We start from the raw sequence: 17,718 nt of genomic DNA on the forward strand, positions 1-17,718 counted from the left end.
ATTTTGTGTAGTATAATAATAAACTTAACAATATCTGAACATGAAGAAAAACAAGATAGAATGAAGAAACCACCCAACAGGAAACAGTCACTGGTATTGCGGGAGGATGAGCGTTCAAAAGAAACCTCGCATTACTGGCTTCATGATGATCCCAACCACAGTCATCGTCATTAGTCCACAGTATATACTCATTCGTAAATTTAAAGCCAATACTACACTTTAAATAAGCGAATGCTTCAAATACACAAATTGTTGTATAAGGCGAGTATTAAACGGGTCAGTAATAATAGATGAGACAAAAGCATAATGCATAGAGACCAACCAAAAGTGTGTGACTGTTTATGGTCGGTCAAACTGTGGATATCAGGACTTCTCTCCAAACCAGTTGATGCCTGGTAAAGAACAGTTTACGACTGTTTAGGGTCAAAACTGTGGAAAACAGGACTTCTCGACACACAAAATTAAAAACAGGCGTAGCATAAACCGCGAGGAGAGCAAATGAGCAATCAAAAAGGACATAAATCCAATATAAATTCTCATTTGATTACGATTAGCAAACTTGGAGAATCCAAACAGGCGATTTCTAGGTTTTGCAACTCCCTAATCGCAAGCATTGTATAGCAAAGTCCTTGATCAAGTATATATATATATACTTTTAACTATATACATGGGCATTCTTTGAACATCTAATAACTCAATCTTCACTAAATTTCACTTCATCAACAACAAGAGAACACCCAACAAATTGCAGGAGGGTGGATGTTCTCAAAACCAGTTATCTTCATTGATCCAAGTCTCTGGAATAACACGTCGTTTGTAACATATATATTCATCTAATGAAGTCCGAATACAAGTGAGGGGGATGTGTTGGATGAGGGGCCAATCCTCTCCATTTGGTTGTTGGCATCTTTCCTTGAGCCTCTTCGAACATACTCGGGAGTTGCAGTTTCCGGAGAGAGGTGAGTTTGGGCATCCATTCAGGCAGACATTCCAGCTTTGGGCACCCGGTAATTTTGAGAGATTGGAGGGAAGTGCAGTACTGCATCCCCTCTGGTAGTTCCTCCATCTCTTCAGAAGAAGTCAAAGACAAGAATTTGAGACTCCCAGGGAGGTGTTGCCATGGGATCCCACCCTGCAGCAAATAAGGACAGTTGTAGATACGCCAACCCTCCAAGGCAAAAAGATGCTCCACCCATCCTACCACGCTCCTTAGTTTGGGGCAATGTTCGGTGTTTAGGAATCGCAGGGATGACAATAAGCAGGTTGGTAACAATTCGTTTGTTTCTCCCAAACTCTCCAATTTATCCCCACCCTCTATGTCTATTGCAGCAATAGACTGATTATACTTGGTCAGCAATGACTTGGCCCACTCCAAGTTATTGATTTAGGAGTTCGGAATATGACTGATGGCCAGGTGTAGACCTCATCATTGTCCAACTCAGCTCTCTCACGGAATCGCAAACTACAAGATGTTCAAGACGGGAACAGAGAGGAACATGCGTCATCTTTTCGCAGTAACTTATAAAAAGATTCGTTAATTGAGGGAAACAGGGAGATGATACCCACACTATATGTGGTTCTTGGTTGCTACCCCCATTATCAGGTTTGACCGCATGCAACCCAGATTCTGAGCTCCAACACCAAGCTTTCAACTTAGGCAGAAGACTAAAGTTGATTGCAACAAGGCTGGAGAAGAACAAACCTTCACTTGAGCCAGGCGTTCCTGGGTCCACAGCCACCACGTACTCCAGATTCCCCAATTCCTCAAGATGTAGCCGTTTAAGGTGGGGCATTTTTGCGATCTCCCAAGGCAGCCATTTCAACTTCCCACAACTATAAATATTCAAAGTGGTAAGATTAGGTAGATCAAATAATGTCGAATTATCTCTCCTCCCTAGCCATTTGGGCATTGTCTCACAATGATATCCACTCAAGGTCAAGTTTCTAACATCATGATGAGGCTGCATCTCTTCTAGCAATGCTTGCTCATACTCCTTGCTTCCATACTCTTCGTCCGTTGTAAAATTTATAACTATATTCTTCAGGTGTTCTTTATTTCGTAAGCAGCCCCCTCTGCCGTGTTCTTCCTTGATAAATTTTGCATTTTTTAGAACTGCTATTTCAATCTTCAAACTCCCTTGTAATTTATTCAGGTGCTGTAGGTCTTTCAACCCATTAAAACATTGCTTTGGATTCAAACCTCCTCGCACACCCACCACAAATTGGCATAGAGTACGCAGACAGGTCAACATACCTATGTCTGAAGGCATACGAATGAGCGATTCACATCCAGCTAAATTTAAGGTACTTAGATTAGCTAGCTTGCTCACATCATTTGGTAATTCGTGTAACCTGAAGCATTCTTGTAAATCTAAAGTTTGTAAATTAACAAGTTTAGTTATTGATTTTGGAAGAATTCTGAGCTGGCTACACTCTGAGAGATCTAAACATCTCAGATGCAACAGTTGACCTATTGATTCTGGTAAACTTTCAGCATGTGATCTTCTCAAGTCTAGTGACCTTAAGCATGTCCATTTGAGCACTGATTTACTAGCTAGAAATTGGTCTGCACTACACATACGTGTCACACCATTATCCTCAATAACTTGAAGGTAAGTACGAATATGAGTCTTATTGAAGATATCGTCTGTATAATAGTCATCCATAAGAGAGAGATGGCGAACTCCTTTACCAACATTAGAAGTGTCAAAATCCAATCTAGAAATCTCCTCGCCCGCTACTTGTTCAGCAATATCATGGAAGAGATCATGCATCTTGAACCATTTGATCTCACCATATTCATTTTCAAGGACATCTTGGAAAAAACACCTTTGTAACAACATAAGAAAGTATTCCTCACCCTGATTCTCTAAATTGATATAGCCTTGTGCCATCCAAAGGTAAATCAACATTTGCTTGCTTATCCCCCAATCCTTGGGAAAGATAGCACAGTAGGCAAAACAAATCTTTAAGGAGGGCTCAAGTTGATCGTAACTTAGCTTCAATATGCGAGTCATAGAATCATTACTTTCATTGATAGTCTCTAACCCATTCTCATGAAATGTCAGCCACATAGACTTGGATTGACCACGCAGAAGACTTCCTACTACTCTAATTGCAAGAGGGACATTGGTGCACTTTTTAACTATCTCTTTCCCAAGTTCAACCAACTTATCATCCCTTTCTTTCACATGAAACGCCATCCTTTCAAACAAATGCCATGACTCCGTTTCAGACAAACCTCGAAGCTCATGCACTTGATCACCTCCAATCATTTGGGCTGTTGTTTTTGAACGTGTAGTTACAACTATCCGACTCCCCCTTTGGCCTACCCTCAAAAACGCTTCAAACTGCTGCCATTTATCAAAACTTTCAGTCCACACATCATCTAACACCAGCAAATATTTCTTTCCTCCAAGTTTTTCTCTAACTTCATGATGTATTTGCTCCAAAGACGTTAATTCATGCTTGTTATCAACAGGTAAGTCTTTCACCACCTTCCCTAAAAACTCTCTCAAGTTCCACTTTTCCTATCCTGATCAGCAATGCAAGTCCAACTCTTCAATTCAAATGCATCGGTAATCCTGGGATCATTAAAAACAAGTTGGGCAAGAGCGGTTTTCCCCAAGCCTCCCATTCCCACAATCACTAGAAATGAAACATTTGATTGTTCACCATTATCTGAACCCAATAACATACCAACAATCCTCTCCACATCTTCGCCCCTACCGATGATTTCATCACACAAAAAAGAAGACGTCTCTTCCTTTGTAAACTTGGTCGGCGTATACTCAACCTTAAAACTAAACTTACTACTTTTAGCAGCAATGCCATCTAACCTCTTGTTAACCATTTTAACCTTATTAGAGATACTGTGAGTAAGAAGCTTAAAACGAGAAAAAAAGGACTTGACCTTGTCAGAGACTCTATCACCAGCCTGAATGAGCTGCTTCCGCTTGGCAAGGGTGAGGAACTCATCTAACACATCGTCAGCGTCGTAAACAGCATCTTTGAGCTCTTTGATGTAATGCTTCTCCTGACTGTTCAGCGAGTCCTGCTTGGCATCAGCATCTTCAAGAACAGCTTTGACGGTTTGGACAGTGTTTTGGAGATCTTCAAGCTCGCGCTTGCAGTCAGTTATAGAGCACATTGCCTGCATCTGATTCAAAGTTTGGATAACAGTAAGTATAGTTTGAACTACAGACAAAGTTGTTGACAGGTCCATATTGTGGAACATGAAAGATTACAGTCTTGATTCCTGATGTTTGTAAGGAAGGTTTAAGTAATAGTTAAAGAGAAAATCCTATCAGATTATTAAATAATGGAATAAAGAAAACAAAAGTTACACTAACCCATGTTTTACGCTTGCTTTTCGCAAAAGTATAATTATTTATGTTTAACAAGGAGACCTACAGAAACGACTTAAATGTTCAAATAAAGAAAATGTATGAAATGAAATGATCGGAAGGAAGGGAGTCGTAAAGTATTACTTTATAAAAGATGGGTGCCCCATTTACAAGAAAACCAACCCCAAATGATCCAAAAAGTGTTAAATGAAGCTCCACCCATAATTTCTCAAGCATTTGTTTGAAACTGAATAATAAGGTGAGAAGTTTAGGATTTAGTGCTGAATTAGGCCGGAATCGGGAGTATGGTGTAGGGATGTCAACTTCACCCACCCGATCAAAAACCGATCCATCCGACTTTAAAAGACGGATGAAAACCCGACTTAAATGGATGATGGATGGATGACGGATGGAACGGATGACGGATGACGGATGGGTTGGATGATGAAATTTCACCCGTCATCCATCCATCACCCGATTTAATTACTTTTTATTTAATTTTTTTGAACATATAATACATTATTAAGATACAAAATATTCAATTTTTCAATTTTTTCTATTCTCAAAATATATATTTTGTGAAACTACCCATTAGAAAGTTAAACTAAAATAATTATCTAACATTTTTTTTTGTATAGAATAAAAAATCTATCACTTTTTGTAACTTGAAACCTATAAATACAACACATCCATTTATCACCCGATCCACCCATTTCATCCATGGATGATGGATGGATGGATGACGGATGATAGGTTTCACGGATGACGGACGGGTTGGATGAGATTTTAAAAAGACGGATGGATGGCGGATGAGGCTCCACCCGAACCGAACCCGATCCATTGACATCCCTAGTATGGTGTGACATGTGTAATAGATGACGTAAGATGGTTTCTGTTTTATAATTTTCTAAAAGAAAAGAAATATATAACTACTACCTACTAAACAAGTTTTTGATAACTACTACCTACATAAAAAAATAAAAAATAAATAAATAACTTGAAAAACTACTACCTGACACTTACTCAGGTGATAATCTGCAAGAACATCATCCACATTTGCCGGAAAGCATGCATCTGCGTCTTACATCCATTCAAAGTGCAATCAGATTGCAGTAATAGAGATAAGCATTCATAATATTGATCAAAACAGAGATATCGAAAACCTCACGATGCACAAACTATGAACAACTGTAACTTAATCCACGAAGAGAGCCAAAAAACACAAAACCAGTATAAATTCTCACTAGAATACAATGTGTAATATTCAGGAAATTTAAAGTTTCAAATTATTTATTGCTTTTGCTGCTCTCTAATCACAAGCATTGTACAGAAAGTCAGAAACTATCTTGATCAACTGCACTTTAATTTGTTGCTGAATCACAATGGGAGTTCTGGCTTTGTGATGGTCTCAACACCAATAATTTTCGTTGGTCCAGGGTTCATGATCAGATTTCTTCATCTCCCGTTCTTGTAAAAAGGATAGAATATAAGTGAGGCGGATGTGTTGTATGAGAGACCAGTCCTCCCCATTTGGTTGTTGGCATCTTTTCTCAAGCCTCTTGGAACACATGCGGAGTTGCAGTTTCTCGAGAGAGGTTAGTTTGGGCATCCATTTGGGCAGACATTCAAGCTTTGGGCAGTCTCGGATTTCAAGAGACTGTAAGGAGGTGCAGTACTGCATCCCCTCTGGTAGTTCCTCCATCTCTTTAAAGCTCTCCAAACACAAGGATTGAAGAGTCTCAGGAAAGTGTTGCCATGGGATCCCACCTTGCAGCAGATTAGGACAGTCGTATATACGCAAACACTGCAAGGCAGAAAGATGCTCCAACCATCCTCCCATGTTCCTTAGTTTGGGACAACTTTTGATGCCTAGGAATCGCAGGGAAGACAATAAGCAGGTGTATGTTAAACTCCCCTTGTTTGTGCCCTTCTAAGACAATATTTTCTTTACTTGTTATTTTGACATTTGGTGGTGTATGTTAAACTCTATTTAGCCGTGTTGAACTCTGATTAACTTATGTTTAATCCTTGTTTATGTTGACCTTGTTACCCTGTCACGATTACATGTGTCTTTTTGTGTTTTCTTGTGAATTATTTGCACTCTAATGCTTTTGACATCCCTATCCGTTTGATGATGTCAAGAGGGGAAAAAGGTAAACTCATGCTCGTAATCTCTTTGCATATTGATTAACTAATGTCTTTGTAACGCCCCCGAAAAGCAGACAGGCAGCTCAAAATAGCTCTCTTTATTAAAAACAGACAGCAGCGGAATTACAAGGGCGTCACCGCCGTATTCCCCCTCCGGAGAATACAAGGCTAATACAAAAATAAAGATACATAATTCTTTAAAGATAAAAACTAATAACTCTTTTACTTATTCGTCCTATTAGGTCATCTGAAAATCCTCACACTTGACCTTCCCCGCTACTAATGTACCTGAAAAAGAATGAAAGTAACGGAATCAGCCAACCACAGGCTGAGTATGACTCCGGTCACCTCCACCGGCCCTACTTACCTGCTTTTAATAATTTACTCAATTCACATCTCACAAGTATATAAAATAGGTCATATGAATACAGTCAAATAATTATAAATAGACATGCATAACCTGTCATTTTATCATAATATGCAAAATATAGGTTACCGGTCTACTATTACTGAAATGAGACACATTACGGAGTAAAAACTCCCCGGGCTAAGCCCTCCTCCATGTACACAGGATCCCGAGTCTAAGACTCGTGTAAACCCCCTGACATTTTTACCAGTAATAATCAGAACCGTAGTTCACATGGGGACGTGCCCCCTTCCATGTACACAGGTCAAATTTGTAATGTTGTCCCCCTCCCGTAATCGTATCCCGAATGCTACAATTGGCCAATAGTACATTATAACAGAAGTATTGATATGACAATCATGTGTTCAGATAAAGACAGTTAATATATCATGTGAGTACTATAATGATAAATTAACATGATACGGTTTATAATAGTATAGAATAATCACAATATTATTACTTATTTCTACGACGAAGGGTCTCAAAATCATACCTATATTTATCAAGGTGGACTTAATTGCTATGAACTAATAATGAATTTTGTGTGTTAATTAATAAGAATGGAATGAACGGCGAGGGGCTATTTATAGCCAAAATATTACTTGGCCAACAAGGCATTTCAAATCCTTAAGAGTTAAGGATAGTGCCATACAAAGGCACGTTGCAAGAGATTAGTATGTTGACTCATCATCCATATCTTAAAAGCTTACGTGCCATTCATAAACAAAGCCATCTTTCGATCCGATTAATCATAGAAAAGTCATCTCGATATTAACTATGTTTTCGTGTTAACGGACAATATAAAAATATTTCATCTTAGTAATTTAATAAAATAATATATATTTTTTCCGGGTATTACATTCTACCCTCCTTAAAATAAGTTTCGTCCCGAAACTTGAAAATAGAAAATGGAAAAGCTAAAACTTCCTTTTCTCAAAACGTAAGAAAGTTACTCTATATAAGAATTTACTTTAATAAAAGTTTTGCAATCACATTTATGAAATGAGTAAAAAACGTAGGTCTTATATAATGGAAGACACAAATTCCCGTCGCGAACAAGAATTCGAGTAATCCAATTAAAAGACAAACTCAATTAATTTGTTAGTAGGCGCTGAACCTGTTATTAGATATCTCCAATAACAAGTAATGACATCCCAATAACCGCAAGGTAAGGAAAACAAAAAATTTAAAATTTCATTTTCAACTTCTTTAGGTATTTTTTGTAAATATATATATCAAAGACTAACTTAAAGTAGCGAGAAATTTTCGTATACGTGAAACAGTTAAAACTTCGAAATCGGAGGAAAACAACCAAAATTTAATAAGCATAAAGTAAAGAAAACAAAAATTGAAATTTTATTTCAAAGTTTTAGTAAAGCTAATTTTTTTTTTAAAATATACAACATAAAATTTTGGAAAAATACCAATGACTAACTGGAACAAATTTGAACTTTTCTAATACGAGAAATAGCTTGAGTATAAAAACTTCGAAATTTTCAAAACTATATTAAAATATAATGAGTGGAAGGATAGAGTAAAATCTTGAAGGTAAAATATCCCGAAACTTTCTTAACGTATAGCACACAAATAAATATGCATATATCTCATGAGACTCGCAAGTAGCAACTTCATGCAAAAATGTAATGCACGCACAAGAAAAACAATTAGAACATCCAAGCTATACATTATTAAAGCAATAAAAGAATTAGTAAACAAATCACTTAAACAAGTAATCCGAGACACTTTATATCTACCCCACTCTCTTTTAAACGGTTTCTATGTATGTGTTTGATACGAGTTTTAGACTACACCCAAGAATTTATTCCCCCGCTAGACGTATGGCCGAAGGCTCAACACGCGGTTGCAGAGTTGCTCTGATACCATTTTGTAACGCCCCCGAAAAGCAGACAGGCAGCTCAAAATAGCTCTCTTTATTAAAAACAGACAGCAGCGGAATTACAAGGGCGTCACCGCCGTATTCCCCCTCCGGAGAATACAAGGCTAATACAAAAATAAAGATACATAATTCTTTAAAGATAAAAACTAATAACTCTTTTACTTATTCGTCCTATTAGGTCATCTGAAAATCCTCACACTTGACCTTCCCCGCTACTAATGTACCTGAAAAAGAATGAAAGTAACGGAATCAGCCAACCACAGGCTGAGTATGACTCCGGTCACCTCCACCGGCCCTACTTACCTGCTTTTAATAATTTACTCAATTCACATCTCACAAGTATATAAAATAGGTCATATGAATACAGTCAAATAATTATAAATAGACATGCATAACCTGTCATTTTATCATAATATGCAAAATATAGGTTACCGGTCTACTATTACTGAAATGAGACACATTACGGAGTAAAAACTCCCCGGGCTAAGCCCTCCTCCATGTACACAGGATCCCGAGTCTAAGACTCGTGTAAACCCCCTGACATTTTTACCAGTAATAATCAGAACCGTAGTTCACATGGGGACGTGCCCCCTTCCATGTACACAGGTCAAATTTGTAATGTTGTCCCCCTCCCGTAATCGTATCCCGAATGCTACAATTGGCCAATAGTACATTATAACAGAAGTATTGATATGACAATCATGTGTTCAGATAAAGACAGTTAATATATCATGTGAGTACTATAATGATAAATTAACATGATACGGTTTATAATAGTATAGAATAATCACAATATTATTACTTATTTCTACGACGAAGGGTCTCAAAATCATACCTATATTTATCAAGGTGGACTTAATTGCTATGAACTAATAATGAATTTTGTGTGTTAATTAATAAGAATGGAATGAACGGCGAGGGGCTATTTATAGCCAAAATATTACTTGGCCAACAAGGCATTTCAAATCCTTAAGAGTTAAGGATAGTGCCATACAAAGGCACGTTGCAAGAGATTAGTATGTTGACTCATCATCCATATCTTAAAAGCTTACGTGCCATTCATAAACAAAGCCATCTTTCGATCCGATTAATCATAGAAAAGTCATCTCGATATTAACTATGTTTTCGTGTTAACGGACAATATAAAAATATTTCATCTTAGTAATTTAATAAAATAATATATATTTTTTCCGGGTATTACAGTCTTGTCTAACCTTCTTAGTCTTGAATCTTGTTTTGGGGCAATGTAAAATTGTCTTGGCTAGTTTGATTTTAGCTCTTGCCTTAGGTAAGGTAATATTGTCTCTTCTCTCATTTGATCTTGCTTGCCTAACAATCTTGAATCAAGGTGTTTACATTGCTTATACATTCGTTTGGGGCTTGTCATCATCAAAGGGGGAATTTGTTAGGTTCCTTATGTTGATGATAACATGGCCATTTGATTTGTGTTATCTTAGTTTACCTTTTCAGGATTAATGATTAAATCCAGCATGGATTAAGAAGTGTTGAAGTTGTTAATCATCCTCTTGTATTGAGTCTTATTGTCATCTAATGTACAAGCAAGAAAGTAGAGTATATTAGAGTAATAGAAACAGTCCAGACGACTGTTACTTTTACAAGTAAACAGCTGCTTGGATTATAGCCACAATTCGTAAAACTTGAAGTCCCTTTTATCTTTCAAAATGCTTTCACGTGACTCTTATTTTTCAAAGATAAAATTCAGATTTTTAATAAGGAGTTGGTCTTCAATAAAGAGTGGTTTGAATTATTATTATTTTCAAAATGTTTCCTCTTTATGCAAATTCAACCCTTTGATTCTTTAAGAAAACAAAGAATGCTTTTTGCCTTTTTAGTGTTAACTTGTCATCATGTGACTTGTCTTTTCTCTCTTTGTTTTCTGAATTTGCATGACCTTTTAAGGATATCTTTCAAACCATCTTTCTCTATTCTTGCCTTTGCAAAAGAGCCCTTTTTGGTGCAAGTCTTGGTTGGTTGCTATTGCCCTTCACATGTGTGGTCTTTGACCCTTCAAAACCCTAGCAACCTCCTCACCCATTTCCTCTATAAAAGGCGAGTCCCTCCTTCACAAAATCTCAAGACTTCTTTCTGAATTTATTTTCAAGTTTGCAAATTTGTTTTTCAAAGCTTTAAACCGTGTGTCATTTGCAAAACCTTTAAAAAGTCTTCAAGTTGTTACAGTCGTGGCTACTGTTACTTTTATACTAAACTCTCTTGCTTATGAATTGTTGATCTTGTAAAAGTTGTCCATCTCTATTCTTTGCTAAGAATATGTTAGTGGAAACTTGATCCTATAACATTCTAAGTGTGTTAGTAGAGTTTAGGACGGAGTAGTCTTTAACTCTTGGCAACCGGAGTAGGTTGCGAGTTAGCTTGTCATAAGAACGGAGTAGTTCTTGTACTGGCTTTACAACCGGAGTAAGTTGGTGTCTTTTATTGTAAGGGTCTTTTAGTTGTCGGAGTAGATCACTAAAAGAAAGCAATAAAAAGGTAGATTGGACGTAGGCACTTGAGTTTCTTGCCGAACCAATTCAAAAACTCGTGTTTCATTGTCTCTCTTTATTTCCGCTGCAATTTACTTTGTTTGTTTGTCTTGCTTTGCTTAACCTTAGAAGTAACAGTTCATCATACTGTCACATTTGGTCTGCAGTCGTATTTCACAAACTGAGACAAATAGCTACAGTCAGAACGATTGTTACTTTCATATTTCAGCAAACATTCATCGTGATACTTGTTTAATCTTTCAATATCATTCAAAGTATCTTCTCATCTCTTTTGTCCTCGTAACTCACTTTAATTCAATAAAGTTGAAGTTATAAATTTTTAAATAGTACCTAATTCACCCCCTCCCCCTCTTAGGTACTTGAATCCATAAACTCAACAATTGGTATCAGAGCCTCGTGCTCTTGATCGAGGCTAATCGCCTTAGAGTTTGATTCGTGGGTAATGGATTCCGAGAAACACTCCAAGATCCCGGTCTTTACCGGTTCGAATTTTGGATGGTGGAAACTCAAAATGGAACATTACATCAAAAGTATTGATTCTCAATGTTGGAACATCATCCAAAATGGACCTCTCGTTATTGAGGAAACCGATATTCTAAACGGTTTCACCAAGACAAAAGAGGAAAGAAATTACAATGAGAACGACTTCAAGCTTGCCGAAAAGAATTCCAAAGCAATGTCGATTCTTCAACGTTGTGTTGGTGAGGGGGAAGTTAGTCGAATCTCCGGATGTCCTACGGCAAAAGCTATTTGGGATTCCCTTGTACTTGCCTATGAAGGGACGTCCCAAGTAAGAAAACACCGTATTAACCTTCTCATTCAACAATATGAAATGTTTAGAATGTGAAAGGACGAGTCTTTAAATAGTTTCTCTTCACGTTTTTCTTGTATTATTAATGAGCTTAAAAGTCTAGGAAGGAATTTCGAGTCCGAGGACATCATTCGAAAAATCCTTCGTAGTCTAACCCCTAAATGGCAACCTAAAGTCACCGCCATAGAGGAAGCTAAAGACTTGTCAACCCTATCTCTTCATGAACTAATGGGATCACTAATGGCTCACGAGTTTAACCTCGATAAGCATTCTAGTGAGTCATCAAAGGGAAAGAGTCTCGCCCTCACATCCTCTCCAAGTGATGGAGAAGATGAGGAGGAAGACGAGTTTGCTATGTTCACAAGGAATCTAGCCGGGTTGGTCAATAGACAAGGAAATAAAAGGTTCAATAATAATTACTCGAAAAAACGCTTTCCTAAGAAACGACCTAACTCCACCGTGGGATGCTTTAAATGTGGTGATAAAACTCACCAAATTAAAGAATGTCCCAAGTGGGAAGAAATCAAATCTAAGGAAAGAAGAGAAAAGGTTAAAAAGGACTATAAACATAGAGTCATGAGTGCTATTTGGGGAATGTCCGACTCCGAGGAAGATGAGGAACTCATCGAGGAGGAACTTGAGGCTAAAATGTGTCTTACAAATCATTTTAAAGAAAAAGTCTCAAAAACCTCAAAAATTGAACACTTAAGATTCCTCATGGCTAATCCCGACGATTCCAACTCCGATTCCGACAACGAGGTAAATCATCTAAAGGCCAAGGCTAGAACTTACTCCAAAGAGAAAGTATGTAAGCTTCTTGACCAACTTTTTGATAAGTGTCGGTTTCAAAATGATAAGCTTGAGGTAATGCAAAATGAGATTGAGGAAATTGCTCAAGAGAACTTTAATCTGAAAAATGAGCTAAAAGCAACAGACTGCGTCACTGTCACCTCTGAGGCATATGATGAAGTTAAAAGAGTCAACAAGTTAAACAAACATTTGAATAAAGAACTAGAGCGTCTTAGGTCGACACCCACGGACGTCTCTCACCTTGAAAATGTCAACACTACCTTGGTGATGCAAGTTTCCTCACTAACCAAGGAACGTGATGATCTTTTGAAGGACAAAGATGATCTTGAAAATGAGATCTATGACCTTGTAGTTGAAGTTGTAGACTTAAGAGAAACAAAGTGTCTAAGATCGTTGTTGCTTCGACCATGATTTAGACGAGTCAAAAGAAAGGATTAAATGTTTGGAAAATGAAAACAAGTGTCTAAAAGGTGAGGTTGTTTGTCTCAAGAATGAAATAGAAGTCCTCCATGATAGGCTTACTTTCCTTCAAAAAGGTATGCCCGAATGTAGCACTTCTAGGTCTTCTCCTCATCATAGATCCGATGAAATCGTTGATCTAAACCAAAGACTTGACAAGATGACATCTAAGTATGAAGAGTCCAAAGAAAGAATCATATATCTCGTGTCTAAACTCAATAACCACACCCATGACTTCATTGTTGAGAAAAGATTGTCCATAGAAAGTGTCAACAATGATGAACTCAAAAGAGAAAAAGAAAAGAATTTGCATCTCCTCTCACGTGTCAAAGACTTGACCAATGAACTCGTTAATGCTAAGAACATCACTGAAAAGTGGGAAGGAAGTCAAACCGTGTTGAATTTCCTCACGAATCAAACCGAGAAATGTGATAAAGTTGCGGGTTTGGGCTTCAAATGGAACAGTCAGACTGACTGTTGCATCCAGAAGCTTAAAAACGATTTTAGAGGAAGGAAGTACGTAGGTCTTCCCGAATACATCATTTGCAATTATTGTGGTGAAAATGTGTGGACAAGGCCCTCGGGAAATGCGTCCGCGGGATCCACACTAGGCATAATCGACTCGAGGTTCTTTCGAATCGAATTAAGACAAATTAGAGTCGCCACCAAGTTTTTTGGGAACTTGGAACCGTTCAAGTCAACTTTCCACCTTTCATCGAAAAGCATAAAGTCAATCGACTACGAGTGATTAAAGATAAAGACTTGTACCCTATATCACTCGATTTGAATGACTCTCGTAATCCAATGGTATTTAGACGGATCCACAAACCATAGATTTTGAGTAAGGGGTGAGGGTACGTGTTAGGAAGCCCATAAGGACACCTAACCCCGCCCGTCGATAACGGCCTCTACTAAGTCAAGTGTCGGATTTCAAACAAGGTCATAGCTACTACGATATATGATATGCAAACATCGTTTTTAAAACCCTAACATGTGAAGTTTCTATGTCGATTTAGATGCAACTAAACTAACTTTGTCAAAGTTGTAATTTAGCATGTGGGTTGATTGATCTAACAACATATAAACGAAACAAACAAGGCTTGATGGGAATGGGGGAGCCGTTGGGATCTACCCTATTACAACCCAGGCATTTCATGCCGACACAACGATAAATTAAAGATACAACTCGATCTAAAATACAACGCTATACACAAAACCGTACACGACACATTACACGGCCAATTCGGCCTAGAGAAACGTGCACAAGGGGGGTGGCCCACGGCTTACATGACTCACGGCCTTGGGTCACTCCTCGTGATGCGTGCTTTCACTTAATCTTATCGAATTAGACATAGGGCTACGCACCAAAGCATGCATTAGCATAAATCGGGCCATGTTGCTTTAAACAACATGCGATTTACTACGCTTTTACATGCATTGGGGCACAACCATCTAACCAAACAAGACTAAGGTTTTTGGAAGAAGTTTTGACTCGATAAAAGAAAGCTAACTTGAAAATAAAAAACAAACTACCAAACACGACTCGATAAATTACAAGCGACAAAACAAATAAAGAACGAACGATTTAAAATAAACGAAACAAGAAAAACCAAAGGTCATGGCCAAGCCTCACGGCCTAAAACCACGTCCAACCACAGGTCCTAGGTCAGGTTCATTAGTTAGATCGATTGATTGCGAAACAAGTTCGAAAGCGGGCTAGAAAACAAGTTAGAAACGACGTTGATCGATTTGAAAAGATACCGCGCGAGTGTGCATTCTACACGGCCTAAAGGGGGCGAATTAGGTCACGAAGCTACAAGATTAACGCTACTCATCGAGTGTTAATAGGAAGGTGCTAATCACGCACTCCTATGCTAGCGAGAAATCAAGTGAAAAGAGAGATGCGTTCAATTAGGTTATAGAATTGTTAGTTGATTTTTAAAGCTATGTCGATGTACCCTAACGTGTCTAATTAGGTTATTAAATTGATCTAATATCGTCTAATTGAGTCATATGTTAACAATCAGAGGTCGAACTAACATGTGAATGGTCCTACGGTAGGTCGAATTAAACGAAACAAAAGAGGGGTCAAAAGCGAGGAGCGAAGTTAGAATTCGTTTTATTAATGCCCTACCTTGAACACGAGGATATGTAAATGAGACGGGGGTTACGACCGACTGATGTAGCGGTTTCTTTCCCATCTCAAGTCAACGCGGGTGTTCATGGTGGTACTTTAACTCATACTCGGACTAAACTAGTTTCATAGTTAATTATAACAATCGATAAACAAAATAAAACGAAACAATAAAAAAAACAAACATAAAAAACGAAATAAAAGGGAGAAAGAGGAGGATTTGATGCACCCTCAACCTACATGTATCGTTGACACCATCTTGGGTCGTAATCGATGGTAGATTTTATCTCGAGAGGCCGTCGTCGACGAAGAAACAAAGCAAACAACACGTTTTTATCGAATCTGGACAACAACTTTCAAACAGCGATTTCTCTCTCGTTTCACGATGAAAATTCGATTTAAAAGATGTTTTGAAAACTAGAAAGAGAGTAGAACAGAGATCTTAAAACAACCCCTGCTCGTTTTGAGTTATTGGGCACGAAAAACGAGCACAAACAGAACTGGACAGACAGGAAAAGCCGCGAAAACAGAGTGTATAACACTCTGTTTTTCGAGGGAATTCGTGTACTCTCAAGGGCAATTTGGCTCGTAAATCTTTGTCTAATGTGTAGAGGGATGTTGTATGGTTAATTAGGAACAAGAAACTCGAATTTTGATGGAGGTTTGAAGGGGAACGAATGGTTTCAAAGAGGACACACAAACTGATTCTCTGTTTGTATGTCGGTTTTGTCTAGGGTTTTTGGGAGGCAATTAGGGTTTGTTTATGGGGTTTAAAGATTGTGAGTGACGGGAGGATGTGTGGAGAACTTAGAGGAATGAATGTATGGTGAAGGGGGGGTATTTATAAGGAGTTAAGGTAGGGTTTTTAGAGGGGAGAGGCAGACGGGCTCATTCACGCATAGCTGCTGTCCAGCAGCTTTTGTGAGGGTTTGAGAGGGGTTTTCTTGGTGGTTAATCTAAGGTAATATGGGTAGGATACTAGGGTATGGGTTAGGGTTAATGGGTACGGGTTTTGGTGGTATTTGGAGCGGGTTTTGGGCTCGGAATTTGAGCTGCAAAACAGGGGAGCTGCTCGTGTTTTTGTGCGGCTCTTTGGGGGTGATTTGGGGCATGATTTGGGCCGTGGTTATGGGGTTCGAACTGGGGTTGGATGGGTAGAGGCTTAGGTTGGTTAGTGTACTCGAGATTCGTGTCAACTCGTAAAGAAAACGGGCCCAAAAACCGAGCTATAATCGAGCTCTAAAACACGTGTTTAAAACGAGTTCTTTTCGATTTTTAAATCGATTTTTCAAAACAATTAACACCTTAAAATAAATGATTTTTCAAATCAAATATACTCATAAAATGATTTTTCAAATCAATTATTTATTTTATTTTCAATAAAATAAATTTGAGAAAATAAATTCAAAATAAAGCAATAAAATGAATTTATCTTGAAAAAACTTTAATTTAAATATCATTTAAATTAATGAAATACTCCGTCGACAACGCTCATTCTACATCGTAAAATGAACCCAAATAATGACAATGACAACTAAAGAATACATGTGTCCTATCATCATCGGGTGTTTGTCGGGTTCTCTATAAATTCCAATATCGACGGATACGGGTATCTACAGAGCCCCCACTTTGACTGAGGCTTGGACAAGGCGAAAGTCAAAGTATACCCCAGGTCCCTCTCGACCTGAGGATTATGCGGGTCGTTTATAGTCCATTAGACTTGCGTATATAAGCTCACTTGACCATAAGAAGAGATCATACCCAAACTTCGCCGGGATTGACTCTTGCTTCTGTTGTGTCAAATTATCGTTGTTGGTCGTCGACCCATAAAGTTGCATATATGATGGATTGAGCCTTATCCTTAGGCGCCTACGTATCCGTTTCTGACGGAATCAAACCCGCGTCGTAGTTCAGCCACTGCTGACACTTGCCCAAAGTTTATCATCTGCTGGCATTTGTCCGAAATTCGTATCTGCTGACATTTGCCCAAAGCTTATCATCTGCTGGCAAGTGCTCAAATGGGACGGGACTTTCCGAGGAGGTTGCCGCCACTTTCATCATTTGCTTTCAGCTGCGGAATTCTTCCATTTCATACTCTTGTATTGAATTGAATTCTTGGTGGATGTCATCCTTTATATCTTGATGATGGTCTCTGAAGCCAACCGCGCCAGAGCCCCCTGATTGT

At 38.2% G+C, this 17,718-nt stretch overlaps 2 protein-coding genes across 2 annotated transcripts in view; both read right to left on the reverse strand.

Moving 5' to 3' along the window:
* Positions 1 to 829: 829 nt before the first annotated feature.
* On the reverse strand, positions 830 to 6,186 carry LOC141654731 (disease resistance protein RGA2-like). The gene is made up of 6 exons (XM_074461848.1): positions 5,970 to 6,186; positions 5,359 to 5,426; positions 4,353 to 4,409; positions 3,650 to 4,159; positions 1,563 to 3,530; positions 830 to 1,132 (listed from the first exon to the last, which is right to left on the reverse strand). Exons 1-6 carry the CDS (start codon positions 6,184 to 6,186, stop codon positions 830 to 832), a joined length of 3,123 nt encoding a protein of 1,040 aa, XP_074317949.1.
* The window catches only part of LOC141656534 (putative disease resistance protein RGA1), a 67,823-nt gene continuing 54,244 nt past the window's right edge, over positions 4,140 to 17,718 (reverse strand). Inside the window, exons 3-4 of the transcript XR_012548523.1 lie at positions 5,359 to 5,426; positions 4,140 to 4,159 (exon numbers count right to left, since the gene is read on the reverse strand). The gene's annotated coding sequence lies outside the window, so the exon portion shown is untranslated. The remainder of the gene's footprint in view (positions 4,160 to 5,358; positions 5,427 to 17,718) is intronic.

Source organism: Silene latifolia, chromosome 5, assembly GCF_048544455.1.
Source record: "Silene latifolia isolate original U9 population chromosome 5, ASM4854445v1, whole genome shotgun sequence".
Classification (NCBI taxonomy): domain Eukaryota; kingdom Viridiplantae; phylum Streptophyta; class Magnoliopsida; order Caryophyllales; family Caryophyllaceae; genus Silene; species Silene latifolia.

Bases quoted from the DNA above. Each gene is read 5' to 3' on its own strand.
- LOC141654731 (XM_074461848.1), bottom strand. From the start codon at position 6,186: ATGGGAGGATGGTTGGAGCATCTTTCTGCCTTGCAGTGTTTGCGTATA. The intron at 4,410-5,358 runs GTAGTAGTTTTT...TCGTTTCTGTAG, and splicing joins ATCACCTGAGTAAGTGTCAG to GTCTCCTTGTTAAACATAAA. The intron at 4,160-4,352 runs GTTAGTGTAACT...ACTTTGAATCAG, and splicing joins AAAGCAAGCGTAAAACATGG to ATGCAGGCAATGTGCTCTAT.